At 37.6% G+C, this 23,889-nt stretch overlaps 2 protein-coding genes across 3 annotated transcripts in view; one reads left to right on the top strand and one right to left on the bottom strand.

The window, feature by feature from the left end:
* The window catches only part of RSPH14 (radial spoke head 14 homolog), a 70,600-nt gene that overhangs the window by 13,594 nt on the left and 33,117 nt on the right, over window positions 1-23,889 (top strand). The gene's annotated exons all lie outside the window — the stretch shown is intronic.
* The window catches only part of GNAZ (G protein subunit alpha z), a 48,241-nt gene that overhangs the window by 7,491 nt on the left and 16,861 nt on the right, over window positions 1-23,889 (bottom strand). For both annotated transcript variants that reach the window (XM_017732241.1, XM_008632083.2), the window contains one exon: window positions 18,683-19,960. In XM_017732241.1, coding sequence (XP_017587730.1) covers window positions 18,683-19,405 — 723 coding nt within the window. In that variant the 5' untranslated portion in view covers window positions 19,406-19,960. The remainder of the gene's footprint in view (window positions 1-18,682; window positions 19,961-23,889) is intronic.

Genomic DNA, 23,889 nt, shown 5'->3' with positions numbered 1-23,889 from the left:
AATTGAAGGGAACTTAAAGAAAGGATATATAGAAAACTCTCAGAAGAGCAATGGAAAAGGTTACTGAGTTCGAGGATCAGAAAGGGTGGGACATTCATCATTCCACAGAAATGCTAGAAGATACAGATAAAGGCTACTCCTGTATGTCTGGCCAGGGTATTAAAGGCTGTTCCACAAACAAGGAAAGGGGCAAAATAGAAGTGGAGGCATACTCATAGACTGTTTTATTGCTTGTGACCGGCTATACATATCTTTTAAGTAAGATGAAGTAAAGGAAAATTATATTTAGAAGTCACAAAATGGGCATGTGATACGTGTTATATTTATCACTACCCGTAAGAGAATTACAAGTCCAGAGGAAAGTTCTAGAAAAAGGTATGTTCAAGAGAATAGAAATATGGGGCAGTCAATATTGGTCCTGTGCCTGATAGGACAGACACGCAAGTCAAGATTTCTGGAAAGCAGTAATAGGTTGGCCAAAGTAATGCTGCTGCAGCTGACAACAGGCCAAAAGAAACTTAATGTTGCAATGGGCCAGCATATTAAAACCTGTGCATTTCACAGACAGTGTCCAGCTAGGGCTGCAGTAAAAGTACCCAAGAGAATTAAGAAATGGGCAGGTAGTTTGGTTTTTCTCCTTAAAGGAGGGCTTTCTATGCTTCAGTTACTCAGCAAACGACTATTAACACTCTGTTTTTACTGCCTCAAAGGTCAGCAAAGTTTCCCGCTACAGAAGCCTCTGGACGCTGTGTTATGAGTGCATATGCTTCTCTGTGTATCATTTTGGGGCACATGCAGTTCTAAGAGGGCAAACATCCCAAAAAAGGAATATAAAAATAAATCTCTAGGATCTTTCACAGTGCCAGAAAATTAAGATTTTCTGAGTACAAATTAGGATCTTCACATAGTTCTAAGAAGTAAATTTGCAGCGTATAATACCTATGCTTGCTTTGGGGGGTGGAGTTTTTTAAGCATTGTACAGTATCCCAGGCAAACTGCATATTTCTGGAGGTTAGCAAAAATCTAGCTTAAAAACATTTTCTTGATAAAAGCATATTCATTTAAAATCTCACAATTCTTGAAAATATATTCAAAGTATCTTTAACATCCATATTTCAGTTGTAAATACCTGGATGTTTTATCCTTAAATTGAGTTTTCTTTATGGTCATAAAATCCAACTTTTCTATTTCTGGTAATATATTTCACTTGCTTTCAACACTTACTCAGTGTTTTCAAGTGGGGTGGGTTTTTTTGTTTTCTTCCAGGCCTTTAGATTACTTGCTTAGCTCAAGAGCAAAAGGAACATTTCAAACACATATTCCACATAGCTCCCGTGTTGCACAGTTTACCACATAAAGTGGTCCGGGACTTTAGCTGTCCTTGTTTGAGACCCTTAAGTTTGTTATCAGCCTTCTGTGTCTAGACAGTCGTAAAATCACAGAATGGTTTAAGTTGGAAGGGACCTTTAAGATCATCTATTTCCAACTCCTGCCATGGCAGGGACACATTCTGCTAGACCAGGTTGCTCAGAGCCCCATCCAGTCTGGCCTTGGACACTTCCAGGGATGGGGCATGACAGCTTCTCTGGGCAACCTGTGCCAGGGCCTCACCACCTTCATAGTTAATAATTTCTTCCTAATTCCAGTCTCTGTCTACCCAGAAGACGTAACACCGCACTGACCTTCAAGGAGAGGCTGAGGGAACTGGGCTTGTTTGGGCTGGGAAAGAGGAGGCCAAAGGGTAACAGCCTACAATTACTTGAAGTAATGGTGATGCAGAACTCTTCCCAGCAGTATCAGAGGAGAGAGTAAACAGCAATGAATATGAATTGAAGCTCGGGAGGTTCAGATTAGATGTTAGGTTTTCTCTAGAAGACTAGCACAGCTCTGGAAGAATTTGCTGAGTTTTGTGAAATATTCATCCATAGAGGATTTTCATTCAGCTAACTGATAAAGCCATAGCTGGCCTGATTTACTGTTGGCAATAGTTCAGACCTTCAGAGATCACATCCAGCCTACATTTCTGTAATTCCATGAAATGTAAAACCATATTCGTAGTTGAATGCATACAAAAGAAGTCAATTTTATGCTCACAGTTCTGAGCAGGTCTCAGACTTTGCCTTCCAAAGAGACAAATCCAAGGACAGGGGTTATTCTTTGATGGAAAGAGTCACTATCCTGTTGTTGAGGCAGGATGAAAAGGAAATAGTTAACAAATGGAGTTGTGGCCTTTGTGGAATACCCAGGATTTACTATTTTCTGTTCTTTTATGCTCTCTGATCCTTAGAATAGCCCTTAAGCTATTGAGATAGTGCAGAATTCTGCAAGAGAACTACATGGAAATACACAAGTAAAAAGAGAAATGTTTATTCACTGTTGCAGGCTACTGACTAACCTACCTTTCGTATAGTTTATTCATAACCCAAGCTTTGGCTGATACTGTATGTAAAAGGAGAGAACACTTTTCATTGCACCTTCTTTGAAATGGGCGTTTTTCTAATACATTGCTGGGTGGTAAAGGGTATTAATAGGGTGAATATTGCTTCCTGACAATTGTCTTAATTGAAGTAAAACAATATATTGCATACATAAGAGGAAATTAATTTTTTTTTAATGAAAGGACTCCATTACTTTTTCCCATTAGTGTGCTACTAGAATGCACTAGTGAGTTCAGTAATTTTGTGTAATGAAAAAATGGCAGGGGGACAGATTGCAAAATCTCATGCCTGTGAATGCCCTTTCTCTGGAGAAAAACCCATATGATATAAAGAAAAGAGGGCTTATCAAGTAAGTAGGTTTTCATTTCAACCCAGTCAAGTCCATCTTTCAAACAAGACTCTCTGGATCTTTCTGAAAGCTGGGATGTAAGATGAGGAATCATTTGTAGCCGTAGCATTAGAAAACAGAGAAAACCAGCAAGAGTTATCATAAGCATGGCATGAATATCATATGAAATTAAATAAACTAGTTCTTTACAATCTGGAAAAAGAAATAGCTGAGAGAGAACACAGGAGAGCTCACAAAACCATGAATGGTATGGAAATGTTGAATAGCAGATGATTTTTTCACCATTTCTTACAATGCAAGAAGAAACATGAAATTCATTTCTCTGACACCAGACAAGTATTCCTTCCATACAGTGCATAATTAAATGTAAAACTCTGTCATGAGATGTTAGAGAATCATAATGATAATAGTAAAAGTCAGAAAAGTGTAATTGGGTTCAAGAAGCAATTAAATTAAAAGGGCACTTAAACAGAAAGATGTTGATGCAATCTGCTGTTCAGTTACCTGGGAGGGTAAATTGCAGGAAATACCAGTGTATGCTTGATCTGTTCCCATATTCTTTCTTAAATGTCCATTGTTGCCCACAGTCAGACACAGACTGCTGCAGGTAGTGGCTGTGACCTAGTACAGCTGGTTTATGTGTTTTGGCTGCCAGAACAGCTCATCCTTGGGGAAAAATCAGTTGTTTACTTCCCTGTTGGTGAAAACCTCTCCTTTATGTAACCCATGTAAAATCGCTTCAGTTCCCAGGCAATTTTGCCTTTCCCATTAGTCCTGCCCAGTTTAGAAAAAGTTTGTTTCACACACTTCACTATCATTTGAAGCAGTGAGTGTTTCTCATTGAAAGGTAGGCAAAGGCTCTTGGCACTAGAAGTACTGACCTCTAGTAATTTGCATTGTCCAATGCTGGAGTGTTTGAATGACAGGAAGATAAAACTACATTTTCTCAAAGAAAGAAAGAAAGAGAGAGAGACTGGTCCACACTGATGCTGAACCAGTTTTCACCAGAAAAAGTTGGCCAGTCGTTTCATTCTTCAGTAGTATCTGAACAATAAAAGCAGCCTATTATACACCAGTGAAGGTAAATAGCCATTTATACTGATAAATTTACTGCAGGGGAGAAAAAAATTCCCACAGACCCTGAGACCATTTCTCCAACTGTGGGACATCTGGAGAGGGATGCATTTTGCCCTCAGGCAGCTGAAATTCTTGCAGGAGCGCTGTCTTCTTGTTTTATTGCACCTTTAAGGATAGTTCAGATAGGATGCTTACAGAGTTTAGTCCAACAAGTGTTATTAGTGTTGTTCTTGTGGAAACAACAGCTGCATTCCCTTTGTAGCCTGTCCATGTTGCAAAATGAAGATAGCAGGAGCAAGTGGTTATTATTAGCACCCTTGCCTGTAATTCTAAAAAAGTTCTTCCCATCATGGGTGTTCTGAGGTTGCCTCGTACTAACCTGGAAGAAACAAAGGCTGAGGGGCACAAAGGTCAGTGTTCAGAGTCATGAATGGGAAGGCAAGAGGAAGAAAGCTGAAGGGAAAACTGCAAAGGAACCTCAAGCAGAGGGTCTAAATCTGGATCTGATCTTGGCCTTTTTTGCAAGCTGAGAAAAGTACTAAGAGTGCAAAACCAGCATGTTTATCATCATGGAGAATCTTGTCTTCACTTTCTATAAATTCTTCTGGTTTTAAGCAGCATTACTGGGATTCAGATCAAATCAGTTTCAAGAGATAATTTCTATGAAGTTATTTTAGAGCAGTTGGAGAAGAATGAAAGAAATGGTGATATATGCTGAAAAAAATGCTTTTCTCATATTTGAGATGGAAATTCTAATCTGTTAGGCTACAGACAAAGTAAAAATAATTCTGTTTGATAAGATTGTAATTAGGAAAACCCCAGACAACCTGACATTGTGGTCTCTGGTTACAGGAACACATTTTTTCTTCACTGAACTCTGTCTCATTCAACTTGCAAGATGGACAATGTCATGTGCTAGTCAATATTTGTCTTTAGAGTCACAACTCAATTTATAAACTTGTGCTTTACTATAGACTTACTATTATGAACTGCTCAAAAAACAGAATTACTGGTTTCTTCTCAAGCTTATAATTATCGTATCTGAATATTTCATTGACTACATTTGTTTCCACAGCATGTTGTCAGATCAAGCGGTGCTGTTAAAAGGAACTTATAAATAGGGAATGAAACAATCTATACAATGAGAAATTATAGTTAGAAGGAACCCAGTAATTCTAGACACCCAATCTCATTTTCTAGAACATACGTTTTCAGCACATACATTAATTTATTTAACAAATTTTAATACGTTTTTCAAGCTATCAGTGATATCTGATATAGCTCTGAATAATCAGACCTACTACAAATCAAATCACAGAATCTCAAATTAGGTCCCTTTGAGAAAAGTAAAGAAGAATATGGGATTATCTAAGAAAATTGTCATTTAATAAACACATTTGGAACTAAAAAGGAACATGGACCTATGCTAGGTTCTAGTACAGTTTTTCAGTAGCCTTCCATTGCTTTAGCCATATTAACTTTCTGTTTTCCTATTATCATAAGATTCCATTCATTTCACATTTTCCTCCTTCTGCTAGGGATGAGGGCAGTGTTCCTGCAGTTGACAGTCTTATTTATCACAGGCCCCCATTAATCATAGAAAAATCATTGCATTCATTGAAAGAGGCATAAAACCTATGGAAAAAAACTCATCATCAATATAGTCAGAATCAAAATATAGAGAAACACGACAGTCAAATTAAGGTTACAACAATGTACTCCCATTTACTAACTTGATTATTTGATTGTACCAGTGCACTTAAACTCATCTCCACCTCATCCTCAACTCACAATGCTTCACAATCTAAACTTACTCCCAACCTTCTCACTCTTCCAGTGCTGTTTCCTCCCCTGACTTGTACATTCCATATGAGAAACAGTGCTTATATAATTTTGTACCATTAGAGGCTAATCAGATCTCCATAATAATGGTTCATACCATTCATATTAGCACAGAAATTTGCACAGTTTAAAATAATACAAACTTGCAAAGGAATTAGGAAAAAAACCCAGCATCTCTGAGACCATGTCTGTGCCAAATATTAAGGAGATCTTGTTAAAATTGTGAACTTCTTAATTGTGTTTCTTTTTTAATAATGAAAGGGGTTTTTTTTCTGCAAATGAGTATTTTTTTAAAATCACCATACACTTTACCATTTGCAGAAAGGTAGAATTCTTGTCTTCTGTCCCCAGCTTCCTCATGACTAGTCTGGTACAGCAAGAGTCAGTCATTTTGGTGTATTTAAGTGTGTCTCTAGGTATCAGGCATCTGATAAAGAATCTTGGCTGTGGCTACTTCTAAATTGATCCTACTGTATTATTCTAAAATTCCTTCTCTTCTACACTGGGGAAAAGCTCTTATGGTACTTTACACTAATCCTAGAATACGCAGTGCTAGAAGATAGGGCTGTGCCTTTTGTACATCCATCACCAAATTTTATTATTCATTGTGTGTGTGCATTTCAGGTAGACTAGATTGTTTTTCCTTAAACTGCAGAATTCTATACATCTAAGTATGTCACATTATTTATTTTAACTTGCCATCTAACAATTCCAGCTGAAATTGATAACTGAGATCAGAAGGAGTGTCAGAATTGCTGAGACTAATTGAGTTACCCAAGGAAGTGTCTCACGGGACGCTCCTGCTCTCAGGAGACAATAAAAACAGCATTATTTGCTTATTTCAAAAACATTACCATGTCACTTGTATTGGTTCTTGTGGGATGACAAGGGGAATCATAGGAAGTGCTGGTAGAGTAAGGACAAGTTGGATAACAGAATAAGCAACAGGGAAGAAAAAAAAAAGGAAGCTGTTGGAACATTTGATCTTTTCTGTTAATACAGAACTACAAGTCATACTAACTTTTTTTAAAAAATGTTTACTCCATGTGAGTAACAATGCAGTAGCCTTGGCAGCCTGCCTGATGTCTTTTGCAACAAATGAACTTGTAATGTTGTCTCTGTAAAATAGCTGCTGTCTGGTTGGAGGACTCTTAATTAATGGATCTAGGATTGAATCAAGAAAGAGACATTCTGAGAATTACTTATACCAGAAGAAACAAGGAGAAAAACTAACCAAGTTACCAGTTTTGCAGGCTGGAAGGGATTTCATTTATTTGCAAGGCTGCCTATCACTTGTCCATTTCTTGGATTTCTTACGTAAGTGTAGATTGATTTTCTGTTCAATCCATTAAAAGGGAAAAGGCTGTATTTTGGGTTGTGTACTGCTTTCCTATTTTCAACTTAGTGTTTAAATATTAGGTCAGAAATACTGTAATTAATTTTGTACCCAGTAATAACAAAGAATAATTTTGGTCCAGTGACTCCTGAACCTGTCCTAAGCACAGAGAGAAAACCCGAGATGCCTTCTCCTCCAACTTCTGTTTTCTACTGCATTCAAGTCCCTCTTCAGGTTTCCATGGAAATAGCAGAGAAGTGTGCTTATATTCTTGGCATTAAAATATTCATAAAAAGGGATAAAGAGATGGTTTAAATGACAGATGCTGTATTGCTGAAGCAGGCAGTCAAATTTAGGGTTCTTGTCTGTAAATGGTCATGTGTGTGAGTGAATGCATTGTGGAGAGAGCAGACCCAGAATTAATTCCTGATAAGATTTCCCAGAACAATGCAAAATAAAATGCTGCTAAGTTTTTGCTATCAGAAGTTGAAAGCTTTCTCAAGGGCACAGAAGATGTTTTAAACTTGTAGAATTACTTTTGGTAACTGAAAAAAATATTTCACAACTCCAAACTATTCTAATTAAATTTTAAAGCCTTACCTGTATAAAGCTTCTAATTCCTTTCACTTATTGCAAATAGAATATTTGATATAAAATTAAAATTTAACCCTTTCGAAAAGGCTCTCATACATTTGAGCTGTGAGTATATTTAATGTTCTAAAATAACTCTAAAACCTCAACATTCTTTTAGTCTTAGAAAATCTAATTGGAAGCAGGAAATACACTGACTTATCTATATTTTTATTCATGAATCTTACTCAGACTAATTATTTTGGTTGTTTGCTCATTATAGAGATTTGAATCTTGAGCACTACTAAAATTATTCTAGTAGTATAAATAAGCATTTATATTCTAGGAAATTTGTTTTTCTGATTCAAAATATAAGCTCCAGTCCTTAAAAGACTATAGTATGGGTGGATTCCACTGTAGTACTTTGACCCTCAAGGAGAATGGAATACAATTTGTAAAATAAAGGCAACTTTTAAAAATCTATGAGAAACAAACAGTAAAGAGATGTATAATTTAAAACCTTGCTATTAGAATATTTACTGCATAAAGACTTAGTGTGTTTTCCATTTTCCAAGAACAAAAGTATTTTTAAAATATAAGTTTATGAAAACAAACACTTCAATGTGTCAAAATACTGTCACTTTTAGTAGTGGAGGTCAAGAATGTGGTATTGAGTTGTTTGCATGAAATTACTCTCAAAAAACCTTGCAAATCATAAGGCAGATGACCAGTGCATACTACTGAAGATCTATCAAAATGTTTATTGGTCTTTACCTATAAAATCAGCATGACTTCTGGCATGTTTATTGGTAAATCCTTTTTTTGAAAGACATTCAAACAAGGGTAACATACCAGCCTGCTAAACTTATTATCCAAGCTCTGTGTGCAACTAATACTCCAAGATATTGTTATGCTACAAAAAGTGTTTAAAGAAGTATCTCTTTCAAGAACATCTTTTTTTTAATAAGCCATACACCTCTGGAACTGGGAAAAACAAGACAGAACAAAGATTAAGCCACTGATGCAAGTTGATAGAACAATCAAGAAATAAAGCCCTCATCTCCACTGCTCTACCACAGAAAAGGAACATTTTAACACAGAAAAGTTTAGGAATTGTTGTTGTACAGTCACTGCAGATACGCTATTTTGACTGCATTTATGAAGTTTAATAATTAAAAAATAATACACACCCTTTCATACACCATTCTGTATTCTCATGCCGACATTCAGGGCTCAGCTCTGGGGATTGGGCTCCTTCCTGAATGGCAGTGTGTGACATAAACACTGAATCAAGAGGAGCACATCAAAAGGAATAGCAAGGATTTAGAGGAAGCATTTGTCATCTGATGAACAACGAGAAAGAACAGCAGGACACAAAACAAATATTGAAGGAAAGATCCTTTGAGGATACATTAGAGAATTTAGACAGCAATGGCTCAGTCATTCTTTCTGGAAGGTGCATTTTTCAGTCATATTACACTTCTATTTTTTAAAAACTTATATTCTTTCTCCCACCAGAAATGCCACATGCCCTAATCAGAGCTGTATGACAGATACCACTTTACCACTTAATTTTAAGAACAGTGGAGATATTTTATGTCCAGGATTTATTACCGTGGAAAAAACCCGTTGGTTTCCAGCTTGCACTTTCGGATAATAACGTAATTTCCCTATCGTTCAGAGGATAATCATATTCATAACAGAGAAAGCGTCCCTATTTATATTGTACCTATACATTGAGCAATACAACAAATTGCATATAAAACTGACTTCTAAATAGGAAATTCAGCTTTATGAGTCAGAAAGCAAGATACCATCCAGGATCTATTTACCAATAAAGGAAACAATTGAGAATGTGCAGTATTAATAAAGAGAATTCATACTAATAAAAATTAGCAATTTCCTCACAGCAACTAATGAATGCGAAGAGCACAGAAATACAGAAGTATTAATCAGGAAAGCAAAGTACAAAGAATTAAAATATGGAGCCTGGTTTTGCTCATATTAAAATCAGTGGCAATAATATTTTCATTCACTTTGTTGTTTAAAAACTACTGTCAATAAAATGAGATCAGCATCTACAATATAATCTGCTGGAATTCTGTACAATTTCCCAGTACTTCTTCTCCAGTAAAACAAAGATTTCAACTATTAAGCTACATGTATGATGATATGAGGATTTTCATCATCTAGTTGTCTATTTTACAGGACTCTATTAAACCACTACACCCATCCAAGCCAGGAGCAGACATTTTGCCAGGCAGGTTCTTCCCCACTGGCTCATCTTGTGGCACATGGGGACAGCCTGCCCTGCTCCTGTGCCTTTAAAATTTCCTTCTTGAAGAACGTCCAGCTTTCCTGGACTGCTTTGCCCTTCAAGACTGTCCCCTCAAGGGACTCTGTCAACCAGTCTCCTAAGCAGGAGAAGTCCAAGGTGTCAGTTCTGCTGACCTCCCTTCTTACTTTCTGAGAATTGAAAACTGTCATTTTGTGATTGCTGTGCCAATGCAGCCTCCAAGCAGCACATCACCTACCACCTCCCCTATTCCTTCTGAAGAGTTTCTGGCCACCTATTGCAGCACTTCACTTGTGCCAGTCATCCCCACTACGTTTCTGTGATGGCAACTATGTCACAGCTTCCCCGCTGTGCAGTAGCTTTCAGCTCCCTGGTTTGTTGCCCATGCTGTGGGTGTTGGTATAGATGCGCTTCAGTTGAGCTACTGATCTCACCAACTTTTGGGAGGGGAACGAGCACTCATTCCTACACATGACCATTGTCAGGCTTTTCCATGGTTTCTAACAGATTAATGACCTTTATGTCTTTGCTGCACCCACATCAGCCTTAGCTTCCAGAAAAGGTGGTTCAGCCCCTTTCCTAAAAAAAAATAGAATTAAAATCCCCACTATTTCAAGCTGGTATTTATCCAACCTAACTTCCAGCCTTTTGTTCTTACTTTGCCTTTCTCTGTTAGATTACATATTTCTTTAAATATTGAGCATTTTTTGTTCCTTCAGGTATTTATACACTAAGCAGGTATTTTCACAATCTTTTTAGCTCTACAAAACTAATTAACCTTTTGAAACCTTTTAAAATGCTGTGAGTCTCAGTCTGGATTGCTAGATAGCAATGACAGCCAGATGCTCTGCAGAGCACTGCCTCCAGGACATTTTAGGCACAGCCACAAAGCATTTACTCTTTTCAACCTTTCATTTTATTTTTTTTTAACATATCTTTAACCGCTTTTGTTCACCTCTCACATTTCCAATTCAATTGGACTATTTTCCTTTTTCCATGTGTGGGTTATTGGGGGGGTATTTATTTATTTCTTAATCCTGCTTTCATTTGATTTCTGAAGAACAGCAAAGGCACTATGCAAGCTCTTACTAGAACCATCCCTCTCTGTAGCACTGCCAGGAGAATCCATGCTATCAGACTACACCTAATACAGGCTTTATAAAAATTAGTGTACTCTGACAAGTCAAATGACATCCCTTGTCAGTATTATCAGGGCGCTACTGCATAAACATTTACACCAGTGGAATTCCAACTGATTTGGAGGAATATTAATGGAAATAAGCTCATTGCTATGTCAGAGTTGCAGTGGGAAAGCTCAGGCTGCTGGAAGCACTGGGGGCTTTGGCAGGACACAGCTGAAGCCCATTGTCAGCTGCTGGGACACCCCAGTGCCATGCTGCCAGAGAAACAGCAGAGGGAGAGAACATCAGGGTGTTGAACTGGAGGGCCCGGCTGTCCTGGAGGAGGTGCAGCACGTCTGACATACCATCCTGGTGTTCTGGAAAATCAGTTTAGTCACAAGCTTTCTCCCCATAACTGATAGACTGATGGATTCTTGCTTCTCATTTTATGCTAAATTGTCTTAAACTATTATCAATAGTTTATTTCTTCTGATGGTAAATGGCTGGGAGTTGGTTCCTGTATGCAAAGTAAAATATGGCAAATCAGTAAATAATGAGAAAAAGTATACAGAGAATATGTGGACTGTGTATTTTAAAAGCAAGTTGTTTCAATCAGCTTAATAATGGAAAGAAAGGACAGTATCAAGCTTAAATGTCTAAAAAATAAGTGACAGGAGTTAGAGAGCTGAATTAATTGGAGTAGAGGAGTTATTCATTGTCTGCTAATTTTGAAGTATAATCAGGGGACACTGTCATTGGTTGACAAGTTAAAAGTTTAACTGAGCGTATTAATAGCTTTCAAAAATGCATTTTGATGCTCAAAAATCTTTCCCAAGATACAGACATAGGTATTCAGTCTTGGCAGCGCACAATCAAAAAAAGAAAAAAAAAGGCTGAAAGCAGTAAAACTGCAGCAACAAGCACATAGGACTAAATCTCTGTAAGTGTACAGGATATATTTAATATCCAAGCTTCTTTAACATCTCAGTTAATGACAGAAAGAGTAACTATATTCACAGATAACACTACATTAAAACATGCCATAAACACAGGCCAGGATTAAGACAACAATATAGCAGAATTAGAATTCATTTCAGCTGCATGCCAAGTCACTGAGATTTTTAAAAATTCATTTAAGTAATTAAATTCAGGGATTTTGCAGAATTGACAGAGAGTAGTCACTAATTATCCTTACAAAGAAAACAAGCAAAATGAGTTTCCAATTGGGATAAGAGTTTTGCATCCACAGAGTATTTTCAATGCAAAAAAAAAAAAAAAAAGGAACAAAGAAAGTGTATCTGAAAGGCTCTAGTCTAGATTAAGTACCACTTGAAACTGCCCCATGAAAATATTTCTAGATATGGTATGGCGGTCAAATATTTGTATTTGCAAAACTTTATAGCTTAAATAAAACTGACCACCTCTCCAGAAACCTATTTAAAAACCCCTATGTTTTCTTAAGCTGTAAAGTTTCCTTGAGGGCCTAGAATGGCTCCTTTTACCAGTGCCATTCAACTCAGCCAGAACATCCTGATAGTATAACCACCGAGTGGTTTTGACAGTGTTGCATTTAGTGTAAAAGATTATTAGGATGATTACCCTGCAAGGATGTTAGTATAAAGGCAGTAGACAGACTTAATAGTAAATTTTTAAAAAGAGAACCTGATGAATCTTGTAGCCCTCCAAGAACAAGAATGCTCAGGGACCAGTCCATGGACAATGCTGACCTGACAATGTAGTTGATTTGACCTGCAATCTAAATTACTGACTTGTAATAATGGAAGAAAGTTCTGAAAAATTCACTACCACCAAAACTCACTCTGAAGCTGTCTGAACAGCAAGGATCCTCCTTCGTTCCAGCATTTCTGCTTGTTTTTAAGGCTAATTGGGTTCCACTACACTCTCCAGGGTTGGCATACCACAGAGAGTTGTTACAGCTTATAAACTTACAAAATAACCCAAAGTAGCTGTTTTTCTAGACCAGTATGGAATTTTCCTTTTTTTCATGTTGGCACATTCCTATTCACTGTGATTGTTAAGTAGACAACATACAGAATTATGAGAGATGATATCAGCACTTCTCTACACTGGATTGATTCTAAGTTTTGAAACTCACATTATTCTTTTCATGGCATTGGACTTCAAGTGGGATCTAGACCCCTTACAATACAGTCAAGTGAATTTCCAAGCTTCATCTATATCATCAATGTTTCTCATGTGTCTTTTAAAAGTTGCTCAGTTTATTGTAAAGTTTGCATAAAAAGCTACATATTTTCATCTCAAAGAAGTAACACTGATTGCCTGAACTATGCCACTCTACTTCATATGCATTAAATTTCAGAGAATCCAATTAACTTATGAAGATTAAACCTCTAAATGTCCAGGAAGCATATTTTCCATAAGGCTAGGCTAGGCCTGTCACATGTGTCTCACAGCCCTAAAATTATGGGGCATTCCTTACTGTTCAAGGGATTCTTCAAGGAAAAATTTAGGATTTGCTTTTAAGTAAATGATTTGCAATATAGTCATCTAGACAGCTGCACATAAAGATGACAATAGCTGTCAAAGAACCTTGTATTGCTGTGGTGTATTCCTCTTCTAACTCCTGTCATTGCCTTCCCATAACCAGTTTTCTGATTTCACTTGTATCTTTTCTATGACAATATATTTGGGAAGATGTTCATGGCTTTCCAACCCTGCTGAGAGAGGCAGAGACATTCAGTTCCTTTCCTTCACAAACTGATTCTTTATCGAATTGATATTATCCAGTGTATATGATCAGCTCTTCTGCCTATCAGTGTCAGTGGCTTTCTGACTCATTACAATTCTCCCAGTGCTTGACAGGTGCCTTGTGTTCATGTGTACTACGCTGGTGGCTGCTTTAACCCTGCAGTTACAGAGCAAGCTTTACTACCTCTACATTGATAGGCATTACTGTAATTCAGCTGGGTTTGGGTTGGGGCTTTTCCTTCTTTTATAGTTTGAAGAACAGTAGTGTTACTGGGTAACCAAGATTTTAACTTAGGTTCTGTTTATTAATCTGTCAGTATCCATATCTTTCCACCTAAGAACTATTCTGAGCCTGAAGTTCATAGGATATTTAGGAGCATTCTGCCACTCCTGATGCCTCAATGTTTTATTTACCTTAGTGCTGTAATGCCTGAAATTTAATTTAAAAATCACAGCAAAACACCTTACCTAGTCTAGGAGTTTTGAATACAGCCAGTCACAGAGACCAAAAAAAGAGTTACATAATTTCTCAGGCATTTGTCATAGGGGGATTTGAGCCATTGCCTGCTGTTACCTAAATACACTGGGAAATTCAGTCATCTAATTCAGGTGTAAGTCTGACAACCAACACTGGATACCAAAGCAGACAAATACTGCCCAGTAGGACCATTAGTTCCATGTCATGGTTTTCCAGAATGCATAAAAGTCTTTCTGTTGTTGCCCCTGTGAATTTCTGCTAATTAAGCCTACTGCTCTACAGTGACAGAAATACTTATTTATCTGTAGGTTTAAATGCGGGATTGTCTTAGGGATTAGTCTATTGACATGAAATAGATAAGCCTCACAGGAAAGCTTTGCAGGCTTTTACAATCTGATATTGGTATCTTCCTGCAATCACACAATGGCATTAGAATGTGTCTATTTTTTATATTCCATAGGGTGACACATTATCATATTTATGACTTTTTTTTTTCCAACTAGAGAAAATAATTTAGTGAACACACAGACAGAATTATTTGCCTATAAAGTTATTGTTAGTATCTGAAGTTATATCTGAAGTTAGTATCTTTACATAGAATGTAAAGTTCAGGGTATGGCAACAAATCCAAAATATGAAAAAATGCTGTCCTGTGTGTTCTATGTGAATTCTCATAAGGAGCATACAGTTATAATGAACAATGTAACCAAAAAGAAATCCTTAGACTTGAAAGAATATCTAGTAAAAAACCTGAAAATTGGCAGTTGATCAATTATTTCCTGTTATGTATATTGGTTATTTTACTGCTGTTTACATATTTTAGAAGGTACATGCTTGCATACAAGTCCTGAGGCTGGAATTGTGGTGCATTACTACATAAAGTTAAATTTTGGTAAGGGACTATATATATTACTTTCTTAAGTGAAAAAAGGCTAGAATTTCATTTGCAGTGCTGAAAGATTACACACATGAATGCTGAAGTCATCTAGGCTTTTCTCCCACACAAACTTCACTCTGAAAAATCTTGAAATGGAAAAGCTTCATAAAAAAATTGAACAGTTTAGGTCAATCTTTTTCTAGGATTCCCAAGTGACTTAGTTTGTCAGAAAAACGTTTTCTGACATGATGTTTTACCACTGATAATAACAGGTGCTGGAAGGGCTATGGGTACATGGATCACAATTTCCCCTCTGTCCTGACTGTTAGTATTAGCATTGCAGGAAAAGAGCTGCATGCCAGAAAGGATTTTTAATACCCTGTATTACTCAAAAAGCTGAACTATCTGGAAAGGCAAATAAGCCCCTTAAGTATTTGGCCTCAGGGGAAAAAAAAAGAAAAAAATGTTACCAATGTTGTTTACTTGATAAAAGAATTCCTGGCAGAAACAGGATTTCTGTTCAGAATTCATACAATTAACATATGACAGAAGGCTTCCCAGTTATTAATAGATAATTGAGAGGTTCCATTATGACCCCAGCAATTAGTGTTGCATGAAGCCTACTCCAGCCTGAACTGTTTGCAGAAGCATTTTGGCATTTTCATCTGCATCTTCTTTTTAACAAGATACTAAAAAAATAGTTTCAAAAAACCTAAAATTTAATTTTTATATTCATTTGCAGTGTCTGTAAGAAAGGGAACAAAAATTACTTGTTACCTGCAAGCAGTTTTCCTCTAACATCCATATTTATAAAATTACTGAACTAGTGTCATTTTTAGATCTGCACAACCTTTACTTGGTATCTCCTGCACCATGTGACTCTCTCTTGTGACTACTGACCTCAGGAATTCTCAGGCACACACTCATGTGTAACTCAGTTCATTATGTATTTTAGTGTTGCATCTCTGAAATGTTTCCAGTAGTCTCAAACCCTGTTGCAGCTACAGGCTGTGGAAGAAAACCATCCATGAGAATGTATAGCAAGACAGAGCTGGACAGATGGGGACACTCACAGAGAAACTGCAAGAGTGCTTTTCATGGTGACAGGCAGCAGCACTAACTTTTGAGATTGTTTAACATTCTCTAGCACGCATTAATTTAAGGAGAAATTTAAATAAAGATGAGACACTTAGATATTAAAGGGTAGTGCCTTCAAAGTGCATGATGCAACATGTAAGAAGGCAAAAAAATGATTGTTTGATAATTTAACATTATCAAAGACAAGAGATGGCATCTTAATATGTAATAAAAGATAGAATGGGTCAATCAGCTGCTAAGGGCCATGAAAAATAGAACAATTTATTTGACATAATAGAGAAGAAATCAGCGTGGGATATAAAAACTTAAGGCAACCTTCTCAGAGTGCTGGTCAGGAATAATAAGCATACAATAAATCAATACCAATCCAAAGGTATTTTAAAAACCAATTTTGCAACTGTGTCAAAAGAAGAGGTGGCTGTTACATGGCTGAGTCATGCTAACTAGCTATGGTACGTGGAATGATAAATCTATATTTATTATGTTGGGTAGGGGAAAAAAGCCTCCCAAAACATTGTAGAAGTGAAACCAGACACAGATCATATTTCCAGATAACCCTAGATAAGCAGGAAAAGTATTGTTACAAGGTGACAGAGGAAAACACACAAGGTGGAGGAAAAAAGTGAACTGGAATTCTTCATTTATCTTTCTCTTTAGTAAACAGCTAAATATCATATACGTTAAACAGACAAATAAAAAATTGGTTTGTCCAGTTCCACAAACTGTCAACTCAGGTGATTTTGTTCCTGTACGTGATGTTACCCAGAATAAAGCATATCAGGAGAAAGACAAAAGCCCCTGAAAAAGTCAGCCTTCCCCTTCTGTTATTTGTTTTCAGGCAGGATAAATTTAACTTAGTCACTTCAAATTACACTCAAAGGAAAAGTTGTCCAGGCAGCTGATAGTTCAGGCATTATTTTTGTTCTCCCTTCTGCACACTGGTGTCACTACAACAATCTCACTTTCAGCAGACTTCACGACTCAGCTATAATCAGAAGCCACAGTGTGCAGAACCGGTTTTCCCCTCATTTTTTACCATGTCTGTCAATCATTACTTTAATGCATCTGCAGTAAAGACAGTGTTCATGCATAGCATTTCTCCACTCCTGTCAACAGGATCACAGAAGTTACCGTATTCATGCAGATCATTCGCTCAACTTTCACAGTTTATAAATCAGCCAGATTCTTACATGCTCTCTCAAGCAGTAAGTTATGTTTGGCAGTTGACTAGTTTTATTTAGCAGTTCTCTTCACCATAGATACTACACCAGGAAGCATTTTACACTCTGCAACTCTGTAATTTGTAGGGCTTTTCTCATGAGTGGAAGTCTCAGTGTTGCAGTTCCAGTAACATACCAATGTAGGTACTATTGTTGGACGTGTATGGACCAATGTCCATAAGGATTTTTCAGAGTATATTGATTTTTTTCCATTTCAGGTAGCACTTTTTGATTTTTAAACCTGAACAGCAAGGCAGGAAAAGTCAAAAGAATTGCAAGAAACTAAATAACTCCTAGTCAGGGTCTAGATGTAAAATACTTTTCCTAATATGTCTGAAAATAAGGAGAAAGAATTAGTGGCAATATTTCTCTCATGTCAAGAGGAGGTTACTAACCAAGAATCAAATACAGGAATCTGTTACAATAGGAAGGCACTAATGCTAAGACAAGAATCTCCAGATAATGAAGCGTAAGTCCACACACAGGACAGTGGAATGGCTCATCAGAATAGTACAGAGAAGAAAATAGAAGAGCAGTTTATAAACTGTAAAATCACTACAGAAGATAAGAATAGGGAAATATTATCTATGTGATAAGATATACCAACAAAACTGTATTTGCATGCTGTGAAATCCAGAAGCTAACAACATTAAAGACTATTAAATGGGAATAGCTGTTCTTCAGACAAGGCAAATCAGCCATTTAACCAAAAACAGTCAAAGAAAATTTTAAATATAAAAATGTTATACTAATTCAAAACCATATTTAATTACTTTTAAAAATTAATTTCATCCCAAATTCCTATTGAAAATTCTGGGGAAAAAAAAGGCAGGGCAGGGGGAGGAAATTGTTACTTATGATTATTTTACCTTCAACATTTCCCAGGACCTGCACACATGGTGCCCAAATGAACCATCCCTGTACACCAGGATGTCACCACTGCCTGCCTTTTTAAGTGGTGTTTGAAGTAACAGTTAACCATGTAAACATTTAGCTAAAAGGCACTAAAAAAATAATAAATTGGCTGTCATGTGAGGAGCACCTCAATTTCCCAAAAGTAACATTAAATAACTAACTATGTCCAGCGGGGAAAACAATCCAAATAAAGGAACCATAGCTTCTGGGTTTTCCAAAAGGTTGGGGATTACTGCCTTGGGAGGGAAGGAAGGAGGGGGAGATAAAAGACCACAATACTGGTGAAGGAGAAAGGAGAAGAAGGAAAGAGAACAAGGAGCAGAAGTTGTACTTACTGTTTGGTTATCTTCATACAGCTTCAAGTCATACCCACTCAGCTCCACACAGAAAATTATTGCTGTAACCCCCTCGAAACAGTGGATCCACTTTTTGCGTTCAGATCTCTGTCCACCCACATCCACCATTTTGAAAGTCAGCTCTTTGAAGGTGAACTTATTTTCTACAATCCCTGTGGTCATATCCCGAGACCGCAGAATATCTTCCACTGTGGGGATGTAGTCCAGAGCTGCGATCCGTTCCAGGTCGTTCAGGTAGTACGCAGCGTTGTCCTCCAGGTGGTACTCGTTGGAGCGGCAAAAACACTCCTGCACACCGGGGTCTGCCCAGAGCCTCTTCATGACCCCTAGGAGCTCCGGGGTAATCTCACCTTTGCTTTCAGCTGGGCCTGTCAGGGCAAAAAGCTGCACTGCATCATATGCTCTGTCAGGATTGTGAAATTCTATCTTAAGGGTGGCCAGAGCCCGAATGATACGTGTGAGAGAGTCAATTGCATTATAGATAATCAGAGGTTTGTATTCCTTACAGGCCTCCAAGTTAAAGCCACCACTGTGAATGATTTTCATCTGCTTTACAATAGTGCTCTTCCCAGAATTGCTGGTGCCCAGGAGAAGGAGTTTTATCTCTCTCCGTTGTCGCTGACTTTCAGAGCGCAGGTGGCGGTCAATCCTACGGGACCGCCGCGCTGCCTCTTTCTCCTCAGAGCTTTGCCGACATCCCATGGTACAGCAGGCAGTTACAGAAGGGAAAGGATGCAGATTGTCTCACTCTGTGGCGTCTCTCAAAAAGATCTGTGGTGTCTTTCAGTTCTTGTGCCAGGTACACCCTGAATGGAAAAAAGGTCGCTATCCAATACCTGATGATCCCCGATGCCTACAGACACCTAATTGAGTCCCAGCAGGGGTGCAAACACATGTAGATATGCAACCACAGAAATAGTCTCTTCAGTAGATCTCATGGCACTCCCCTTTCCAGTGCATAAACTGTGGCACATTCCTGTTAATGACGGGACACTTCCCTTTGCCACAGTTTGTCTAGAACCATCAAATACCCTTTTCTGTTCTGCATAATTATTTTGCTGCCTTCTGTCCAAAGGTAAGAAGCCACACTTTCACCTTCTCTGCTCTAGCCTTTTCTTCTGATTGTATTCTCTGGTTGCTGTGGTGATGCTGCAAGATAAAGCTGAAGCTCTTTTCACTGGTACTGTGCTTGTTTTGTTTCTCTTCCCCCACTTCTTCAGCTGATCCAGTTCAGCTCTGTAAATCTGTGCTTTCCACCTGCCAAACAACGGGAAAAGAAATGAATGAGAGACTCTGCTTCCTTGCAGCAAGTCACTCACTTTCTCCTCCTCTTCTAGGCTTCTAAACCTTTTAACATGCCAAATGGAAAATACATATGGAAAAATTATGTAAAGAAAAGCAAATATCTAAAATTATAGTAAAAGCATAGGGACAGCTGAAGCTCGCAGAGTAAGAAAATGTGGTTTCTGAACAATAGAAAATCAAATCTCCCTTTCAGCCTTCTGTGTTTTATTATCTAAACCTACGTGAAAACAAACAGTGCTGAGCTGTGCCCCAGTTTCTCCCTCAGCAAGAGCTTATGGCAGTGCTTTTCCTGCACAGTTCTGTTCCGACTGGTTTGTCTGAAGTAGAAAATGGAAGACTCACAACTACTTTTCTCAGCCTCTCTATTTATATCAATATCTTGTACTCAGACAGATGTCCTCCTGAGTTTTCTTTCATCTTATCTATTTCCACTGAACATTTAAATAACTAAATTAAAAAGCAAAATATGCTGATCAACTTCACTTCATGAATTTGAGAAAGAAAGAGTTACTGATCTTTGTAACAGCTCTTTTTTTCCCCTTGGAGAACAGTATTGTTAAACACAGTACCTGCATCTTGCTTCATCAATAAAGAGATGCACTACCACAGCAAGCCACAGTAAGGTTCTGTCCACAGCCAAGCTAAGTGTTAATGAGCCTCCTCTCCTTCCATTTCAATATAGGAAATTCTGAGATGCAATAAAAGGCAGCAGTGACTACAAGGTGAATTTTTCACACAAGAAGCACAGGAAACACCATCCCAAGCAAGGGCAGAGAGCTTTTCAGTGACTGTTAGAGCAATTATTCTTTCCCAAATCAGAGTTTAAGCCTACTAGCTGGAACTCTGCAGAAGGCAACAGCAGGAAGCAGTTACTCTCACAGAGGGAAAACACATTACTGAGAGCTGATTGGTGACCATTTGCCTCTCTTCTAGGAAGGGCTTGTTGCTCCCACTAAGCTTTGAGCACAGTGGGCAGCAGAATCACAGATGTCAGGGCTTCCTCACCAAGTGCTGCCCCAGCACACCTTGGCACCTCTCCTGCTGCCTAGTTACTTGTGCCTAGAGGGTCCTCAGTGAGTATATTTGCAAACGAAATTACATGTCGCTGAGATCCCCTCAGAGGCAGCCTTACAGAAAGTTTCAGAGGATACTAAAGAAAACGTTCTACTACATTTTAATAAAACTAAGTCTCCCAATACCATTTTCAAAGTTGCCCTAAAAGCCTTCAGAAGTTCTCCTGCTTGAATTTAAATGTAGATGTGACAATAAATTAAAATATATATTAAAGAGAATGATTCCACACTACCAGGAGAGAGATAGAATGTTCCAAGCCAGATGTTGAACCTCAAGCTTTTGTGAGAAAAGAAATATAACTACAACTACTTACAGCCTCATGTACTTGACTTTCTAACTAACCATGACAATCTTATTCTGAGTTGTTCTCAACTATCCAGTCAGTACAGAGAGTCACCTCTCCATAGCAGCTTGAAGTGCTTTTCTGTTGTCTTTGCCTGTAGGGACCACAGTGCTTGAACACGCTGGCAATTTAAGGATTTTGGGTATCTTAAATGTAAAGACATCCAAATCCTTTGCAAAATGCACCATGTATTGCTCTTACCTGGTCCAAAATTCTACAAGAGAGTCTTAATATCAGCTATACTTATCTTACTTCTCTTTGTATGACAGGACATTAGCACATGAGGAGCAGATTAATCAGAGAAAAATTAAAAGAATAGTGTACACATTAATAGAATGGTAATTAGCACAGCTTTACTTACTCTGAAGATGTAGAAAGAAAAACCCTCCCAAGGGAGGAGTCACACTTTCTTCAAATAATTCACTTTTTCCAATAGTCACAGAAAATGAAAAATCAGAGTTGAGGAAGCTCTTTCTTAATGAATAACTTTCTAGCCACACAGAGAGAATGAAATTCCTGTATTAGATATCAGGCCAGATTCTTATTTTACATATATAAAAATCAGAGTTTCTTCCGTTAATCACACTTACTCTGACACATTCAGGACATTTCAAACTGGTTCTCCTTTAAATCCTCATCATCACAGGCCTCATTTTCATGTCATTGATAAAACCACTTGCTGAATTCTTTATGACATTTTCTATGTATCTGTGTGATTACAGATGAAGAATTTTGCAAGAAACACATATAAGACTCCCTCTCTTTATTGTAGTTCCATCCTGAACAAAAGAGGCTTGCCTGCAAGGAGCAGCAAGAGGCCACATATTCCTTCCAAGAGGCATCAGTGCTTAGGATAAATATGGAGATTCTATGACTATATAAAGACAAGCAGATCTTTTTTAAACTTCATGTTATTTGCCTCAAAACACTTATGACAAATTATTTGGTAGTAAGACTCTGTCAAGAATATTTTTTTCTTTTCATTCAGCTCAAACATTCTGTAGAATATTCCCTATTGCCTATTTTCACAACACATTCGGATGCATCATTCATATTCCACAGTGTTTTACATATCAGCTATTTTGTTTGCCATTCATGAATATGTTTAACACCAAAAAAAAAGGTAAACTAGGATCTCCTTATTGTAGGAAAGACCAGGAATATGTAAATACACATTAGTTTTACATTCTCAAATTTTTTTTTGACTTCTAGTCATTCTTATTGCATACATTGTAATGATATTTGGATATCGCTATTTCAAGTTGTAAGACAATGAGGTAATTATATTATTGCTTTGTGAAGCAGAGTAGTAAATGCTATTTTCAAATAGGCACTACAGTAAGAAAGTTTGGTTTATTTGAGTAAGTTTTCCCATATACCGTGAAAGGCATCTCTCATGTTCACAGTCAATACTTTCTAAAATTCAGGAAACTTCACAAATTATTACATTACTACAGTTTACTGCCCTGGCTACATACAGATGAACTTTCTCTCATTGGGTTTACTTTTTCTTGAAATACACTCAGAAAGTAAGGCAGTCTAGAATTGGCTGGGTTTTTTAAATCAGATTTCGTATTAAACATGTAAGTGTTTTATGGCTGCAAGTTTCTAATTAGAGAAGTGTCTTTTCAGTTACTCTAGTGGAAAGCCTCATTGCTTCCTTTCACTGTGCACACTTGTCTAAAGTTTGTTTAAAAAAATCTTATTATTGGAATCACCAGATTATACTGTATATGTGTGTCTAAACTAACACATCTGCCTTCTTCTGACAATTGAAGGCTCAAAATGTTAAGAAGATACTGGTTTTTAAGTCTGATATATAGATGGGCTCTTTTGTCATGACTAGAATGGGTAGCTTTTCCCACAAGGTAAGATTAACATGCCCCAAATCCTGACCTAACACTGATCTATTTCCATTATCAAAAGAGTAATGCTACCAATTTCTGGAGTGGGAAGGACACTTGAACAAAATTCTGCACTGGCTACTGTATTAAAGCGTTGAAGCTCATTAAGCTGAGCAGCTGTTTAGTGCTACCATGTTCTTCTGACCACCCATTTGTAGCCAAAAAACCAGTCATTATTGTTGGTTTCATATCTAGGCTCATTCTTTGCCCCTATCCATGACTTCTGGCTTGTGCAAACTGATCAGTGTGTGTATAATCATAAACACTTATCTGTTTTCCCAGCATGTTCCCAAGTTATGACAGCAGAGGGAGAAGGGATAGGGAAGGAGAATGACACACCACCACAATTCAGTTGTAAACACTTCCATAAGGAAACATCCAAGTATTATCTCTGGATTCATTAGCTACTGACACATCATCATGGAGCGCAGAGTTACAGAACCTTCAGAAGTTTCCCCCACAATCTTGTAAAAAGGTAGTGACTCCTAAGCTGAGAACAAAACCAGTGGCTATGGCTATCACAGCACAGAGACCGAGCATACAGTATGCTGCTGGCAGCA

This window comes from Corvus brachyrhynchos, unplaced genomic scaffold (genome assembly GCF_000691975.1).
Source record: "Corvus brachyrhynchos isolate BGI_N302 unplaced genomic scaffold, ASM69197v1 scaffold864, whole genome shotgun sequence".
In the NCBI taxonomy this organism is placed as follows: domain Eukaryota; kingdom Metazoa; phylum Chordata; class Aves; order Passeriformes; family Corvidae; genus Corvus; species Corvus brachyrhynchos.
This window is presented reverse-complemented; position numbering and strand designations above follow the sequence as displayed.